Source organism: Seriola lalandi, unplaced genomic scaffold (assembly GCF_002814215.2).
Source record: "Seriola lalandi dorsalis isolate HSWRI2012SDOR001 ecotype SW California unplaced genomic scaffold, Sedor1 jcf7180002054656, whole genome shotgun sequence".
In the NCBI taxonomy this organism is placed as follows: domain Eukaryota; kingdom Metazoa; phylum Chordata; class Actinopteri; order Carangiformes; family Carangidae; genus Seriola; species Seriola lalandi.
The window spans coordinates 645,039-652,006 of NW_019525209.1; the positions used below are offsets into that span (position 1 = coordinate 645,039).

Consider the following 6,968-nt stretch of genomic DNA (forward strand, 5'->3'; position numbering starts at 1 on the left):
AGGGGGGGTGAGGTTGGTGGGGGGTCAGGTTGAAAATTGCAATGTGTATTTATGTTTCTCTGTATGTGGTTGCCAAGCAACAGCAGAACGAGGGTATTTACAGTTAATATAAAGTGAGTGACATTAGCTTGGTGTATTAGAGGTAAAGCGTTCATTTGCTTTAAGATGTGGGAAGAAAGACAAGGGTGTGTGTGTGTGTGTGTAAGAGAGAAAGTCCTTTGTGCACATTGACTAATAAATGCCTCCACACCCAGTCTGTATAGGCGTGTGTGTGTGTGTGTGTGTGTGTGCATCTATTGTGTGTATATGCATAATAATTGCTCACCCAGCCTTGTCTTTGTAGATATTTCGGTGTGTGTCTGTTTGTGTGTTGTGCGCCCAAAAACCCCTTTGCACTGGCCTTGTCTATTGTCTGTGTGTGTGTGTGTGTGTGTGTGTGTGTGTGTGTGTGTGTGTGTGTTTCTGTGATTTTTGTGCTCTCACATCATTGTGTGTTTGTGTGTGTGTGTTCCTAAAATGAGCTTCCATGCCATTGTTTGTATGCACGAGTGAGTGAGTGTGTGTGTGTGTGTGTTATTTTTATTATTGTCAGTTTTCATAAAATATAAAAACATGTTTATTTACATGATTTAAGATACAAACCGCTCTGTGCTGCTATTTTTGGTTTTGGTTTTTTTTGCTGCCGCGAGGTGAGAGCAGTGGAGGATGTGCATCAGCAAAAAATGCCCCTGGGGGGAAAAGTCATTGTCGTTCATGTTCTCTACCCTTCATAAGATAAAATAACGGTTCACAAATTCCTTTAAAATGATTTTTGTGTTTAAATATTTCATTTGGAAACACAGCGGTGGAATTATTTCATCTTGTGTGACAGCCTTTTTTTTTTTTTGTTATCATATTTAGCTGTTGTCATATTTGTTGTTTTGATGGTAAACATGTCACCTTGCCTTAATATCACATCTCTACTCTTTTTTTCCCACAGGCTTTGAAAGCATCTTGGAAGGCTTGTTTGGGCCGGGACTAGTCAAAGATATCACCCTTTTCCAAGGTAAACACGCGCAAACACACAAACAAATATACATTTTTATTAATAATAACACAATAACACGATGATATACTGTAAGTATATATACACAGAAAACAAATTTCAGAATGTTTCCATAACTTTTCTTTCAAAACAAAATTACAAAGTCATTTACGGTTAATAAAACACTAATGACTGGAAGCTGCTAAGATGAATTAAATAAAAGAAACAAATCAAAGAATAAATGAGTTAAATTAGAAATAATATTGTTTTTTCAACAGCGTTGTTTACAAGGACTGAACTGAATTTGATTGCTTTTGCTGTTTTTACTGCATGTACTTAAAAACACATTTATCCTGCATGAGCTGTAAATCAGGATCATTGTTGACACAGATTGTATGAGGCCGTATGGATCTTAAGCAAAGCAGCATCTCCTCATCAATGTATTGATCGGTGTTGAAGATATTTTATTGCCACGCCTGCAGAATTGACACTGCTGCCAAAACTACTTAAAATGCACAAACAGCGACCTTTGATTGATGCCAAACTCCAGCAAAACCGGACAAACGTCGCGAACACGAGCGCGCGTTTCTGAGGAACTCCTGCCCTGGTTTCTTACTGGTTTCTTACTGGTTTCTTACTGGTTTCTTACTGGTTTCTTACTGGTTTCTTACTGGTCTCAACCAGGCAGAGATCGAGTCTGACTCTCGATGAGCTGGCTGAAACGTGACCAGGTTCACCTGCTGAAACAGCAGTCAGGGTCAGACCATCACCAACAGAAACTGGCCCCCAGCAGAACCAGTCTGTCTGGTCGGGTATTGTCCTTTTCAACAAAGGTCGGCCGCTAATGTTGCAGATCAACAACAAACTGCAAGCGTTTCTTAAATTTAGTTTCCGCCTTGCATCAGTCAAGCCTATTTCGGCACTTCAGTGTTCATTTTAGTAGTTTAATATGCAAATTGATTCTTAGGTGAGTTGTCAGAACCAGAATGAGGAAGTAGTTCACTAAATTAAACATAAAAGGAGACTCGGTGAGACCGAATCAGATCTTCTTACATCCTTACCACCCTTAAAAACTTGTTTTTCATTCTAGATCAAGTGTTGGACGAACCATCCACAGAGCTGTGATCCAGCCTGATAAAAACAAGACTGGGTCAAAACCTAGTATGTGGTCATTGTAATTGAGGACGTAGTTGAAACTGACATTATCAAGTTGTGTTTGCAGTAGTGTCAGCTGGTTTCAGACCTTTAACTGTTTGCTTCTCTCCGGCTCGGTTTGAAATAGAGACTGAAACGCGACACATTGCAACTAAATGTTAACTTCAAAGCCATTTTCCAAGCTGCTGCTAAAATCCAGATTTTTATAACCACAACATCGTCTGACAAAATCACCAAACGCACAAACTACAGACAAAAACTTTGCTACGATTTCAGCTACATTGACTTGTTAAATGATCGCTCAGAGACAAAGTTAGCTGTAGCTGTAGTTAAAGTTTGTCCAAGAAGTCAATGGAAACAAAGTCTCTAAGTCCAACGAAAAATTCACACAGTTGCCAACACTTCAGGCTGTAAACGCCCTCTAATACAAACTGTTAGCGCTGTTAGCTCTTTTATTTTGAGAGAGCACTGACCAATGGTGTAACTTCACGACTCAGTCATGTGGCGTTCAGCAGGAACTTGAGCACGCAACTCTATCACTCAGTCAGTCAGTCAGTCAGTCAGTCAGTCACTCAGTCAGTCACTCAGTCATTCAGTCAATCAGTCACTCAGTCAATCAGTCACTCAGTCACTCAGTCACTCAGTCACTCAGTCAGACAAACCTGGATCTGTGGATGCTGTACAAGCTGTTCTGTGTCTTTTCATTCATGTATTCTGTCATTTATTCACCCTTTCGTTCATGTGTAAAACATTTTTTGTAATCCATGGCACTGAGGGAAATAACAGTGCGTATCATTATTATTCATGTTAATAGTTTGTGTTATCATGTGTTATTAAGGCCCCAGAGCCCCGAGTGAAGGATGTACAGTATCCACTCACAACCACCTTAAGATAAACCAGGAATCACCAAGAACTGCCACCTGATTCTGTCAGAGCGACGTCCCTGCTCTGACTGACACAGATCAAATATGGACGTCATGAGAGTGAAGCGAGCGAAGCCCAATCTCACCTAAACAACCAGATCTCTCTCGCTCTCTCTCTCTCTCTCTCTCTCTTTCTCTCTCTCTCTCTCTCTCTCTCTCTCTCTCTTTTTCTCTCCTCTTATCTCGGAGAAATGAGGTCAACATGGCGTCCTGGAGTCATGTGACACCTCCCCCACCAACTTAAGGCATTTTTAGAATATTTCTGATATTTTCACTCATGCATTGCACTTACAATCACACAAACACACACACACACACACACACACACACACACACGGTCTCATAATAAAGCAGTCATGCTTGCTGATTTACAGAGCAGAGCAGGCAGTAAAGTTTATACACACACACACACACACACACATACATTGACAACGCATAGATATACATATTCACACTTTTAAATGAAAAACATAACATTTATTTTGTTATAGATTATTTTCCCTCAAATTGTGCTCTACATCAGCGCTTAGTGATTTCCTATATTTCCCAGAATTCCCAGTGTCATGTGACCACGTTGTGTTTAAATATCGATATATTTGTGGTTGATGATTTTGTTGTCTTCCACTTAACTACACAGACTCACTAACACACACACACACACACACACACACACACACACACACACACACACACACACACATACACCAGAAACTTGACTACTGTGAGGGTGGGGGGTCACGTTAGCTGTGGGACTGGAGCTAATTGGCGCCTTCCCAGGGATATTGTAAGTGGCACAACCACGGGGTTCAAGCACAGCTCACCTTTGACCTTTTCATTACAGCGAGAGGAAGAGATAGAACAAGAGAAAGAGAGAGTAATAGACTGTTGCATGTCTCGCAGGAATGTGAAAGGAAAGTGGGACTGTGATTGGAAGAGACGCAGATGTGATCTGCTGTATTATTATAAAGAACGCAGCGTGTAAGAACTTGTGTGCACACACACGTAAAGAAGAAAGGAGTTCAGGTAGAAAACTAACACACCGAATAGCCCAGAAGACCTTGTGTGGTTCCCACGGTGATTTGTAATAATTGCAAAAGACATCAGTTGGTGTTTTTAAAGGCGTACACTGATATTTTTTGCGATTTTTATTTCTTCAAAATGTGACTCAACAGCAGCTAATAATCCTTTTTTTTGCTGACCTCAAGTGGTTTATCTCGTCTCCGTGCTTCAGTGATGTAGATGTGCACTCAGGGTGTAGTCGGTGCACTGTGACATCACAGCTGGGCGTGGTCAAAAGTGCAGAATGTGCAGTTAAACAGTTCGATCTAGATTTAGATTTTTTGGATGCATTTCTTCAGTCGTTCCAGGCGGCCATTGTTTCCACTTATTTCCATGTGGTTCGAAAATCAAGGATCAACTTCCTGGGGCTGTGTGTTCCATCACAGACTCGGTCATGATGGATTACACGGCCAACATCAAGTCTGAAGGGAGTACAGAGCCGAGAGTACACGACTCAAATATGTTTCACCAACTGGATTACACCTTTTCAAATTTTACAAATTAATGGAAAGTCATGGATCGGTACAAATATGGTAAATTGATGGAATGGTATTTCAAAATAAGACACAGGTGGATACTTCAGCCAGTATTATCTTATTGCAGATATACTGTAGGTGTATATGTCTGCCAATCAGTAACAAGACATAACAGGAGTTTATTACATAGTTTGTAATAACCAGAAAACACTGGGAAGTTTATTTTTATATTGTAAAACTGTAAAATTTTCCAGTTAGATGAGTTTTCTTTTTAAAGAATTATGACCAAGATACATACTATGTTATTTGTGTCAAGATTTCTTTGTGTGTGTTTCTGTAAAACAAAATTATAATTGTTCGATATGTTATAAATTTGAAAAAATATCTATATATTCCATCACCAAATGAAACTTTTTCATTTAACAGTTCTAAAGATATCTTTTCCTGTATCACCTGATAGGTTAGGTTTTCTGGGTCAAGCATTAAAGATGCTGCAAAGAAAATAATTTTAGCAGAAAAAGCAAAATCTCGAGATTTAATCATGTGGGGAACATGTGCAGGATTTTTTAACTTCTACACAAACTTCTTATTCGAGGTCAAACTTTGTTTAGACTTTGTTCACCTCGTCAAGAACCGCAGATGCTGGCTTTTATTTTCCTGACAGGAAACAGCTGTCCAGGTAACGCTGCTCCAGTGTGAACGAGGGCTGTTAAAATTATCACCTCATGACTTAAATTTTGCTGATTTTCACAGTTTAATGGGAAGTGAAGGATCATGCATATTCCACCACCCTCAGGACTGATAAACACTGAGTCCTCAGACGCAGATGTGGTTGATTTTTATGCAGCATTCTTGATACATGAAGTTAGTTGTTGCTGTAACTTAATCACTGGCTGCAATTAAAAGTGAATATTTTTAAAGCTCTCATTGTTGTGGTTTGTGGCCCCTCAGCTGTCAGTCCCTGCAGACTTTACTGGGTGTCGAGTGAAAACAGACGGCGTGTTGGGATTTCTCCGTTGATTCATCTACACCTCGTTTACAGCAGTTTTTAAGATTCATCCTGTATTCAGTTATTTAATCTGAATTAATGCTGCAGTCGATAAACACACAGTGCAAACAAAATACACAATTTGAAACTGTAGAAAAGGAGGATTTCTTTTGCCGTTTGCTTCTTTGTTTTTGCATGATGCTCGAGTCGGGAGACACTGAGGATTATGGGAGCTGGAGTTTGTCATGACATAACCCTCTGCTTTCTTTCTTCTTCCTGTGTGATCCAGACTGCGAGCCCGAGGAAGTGTCTGACTGGTCCTTCGACGAAAACTGTCTCTTCTGCTGCTTAAGACGTGAGAAAGTCAAGGTACGAGACGCCGTCATCGTTTTCTCTCACTGTCAGACGATCTCTGAAAAGATTAATATCACTTTTATTTCTTTATATGAAGCTAGAACCATCATACAGTTAGCTTAGCTTAGCATACAGACTGGAGTTATCTTTGCACATTTGTTTGTGTAAATAAATGAGAAATAATGTGTTAATTAGTAAAAAAAATGTAAAGGTACCAATAGTGTTTTTTCAAAGTCCTTGGACGGACTCAGGCTTGCACTTTCCAGTCTTTATGCTAAGCTAAGCTATGTCATACTAACCAAGCTCAGACTCAAAAGTGTCAGCAAGAAAGCAAGTGAATATATTTCCCAAAATGTCAAACTACTCCTTTAAACAAAGTGTCTAGTTAGTTTACAACTAACTAAGAAATTGTTTCACTTCTAAACAACTTAAACCTCATAATTAATAATTGGTTTTAAAATATTAACTGTGCAGCATTCGGCAGACATTTTTATCCTATAAATTAATGATCAGTAACTATTATAAGATATTATATACTTGAATAAAATGTAAAATAATTCAATAATAAAATTTTCAAAATAGCAAAATTAAAAATATAGATCACTGTGTTGTTATTGCATTTTTCCATGTGTCCATTAGGAAGAATGAGACAAATGCTGCTTTCTTCAGAATAGAAAAACTTCAGCTGACCTTGTGAATGAAGCCCTTCCTTTTGACCACACATTTTGTGTTTTTGTCTGCCGCCATTTTGAGATTTCCATTGAAAGCTCCACATCTTTGTCTTCCCTCCTCCTCCTCCTCCTGCATACTTGTTATTTGTGTTTTTCAACCATCATGCTCTTGACCCCAATTTGGCTTATGAAAGGAATGCTACATAATGATTTGGAAGTGACTGTGTAAGTGTGTGTGTGTGTGTGTGTGTGTGTGTGTGTGTGTGTGTGTACACATATGCAGAAGGAGGAGGAGGAGGTGACATGGGTGTAAATTAG

The 6,968-nt window shown here is 39.2% G+C and overlaps 1 protein-coding gene across 1 annotated transcript in view; it reads left to right on the forward strand.

Annotated features, from left to right (window-relative positions):
- lcor (ligand dependent nuclear receptor corepressor) overlaps window positions 1-6,968 on the forward strand; it is an 86,944-nt gene that overhangs the window by 45,874 nt on the left and 34,102 nt on the right. The window contains exons 2-3 of the mRNA XM_023420698.2: window positions 980-1,045; window positions 5,915-5,994. Coding sequence (XP_023276466.1) covers window positions 980-1,045; window positions 5,915-5,994 — 146 coding nt within the window. The remainder of the gene's footprint in view (window positions 1-979; window positions 1,046-5,914; window positions 5,995-6,968) is intronic.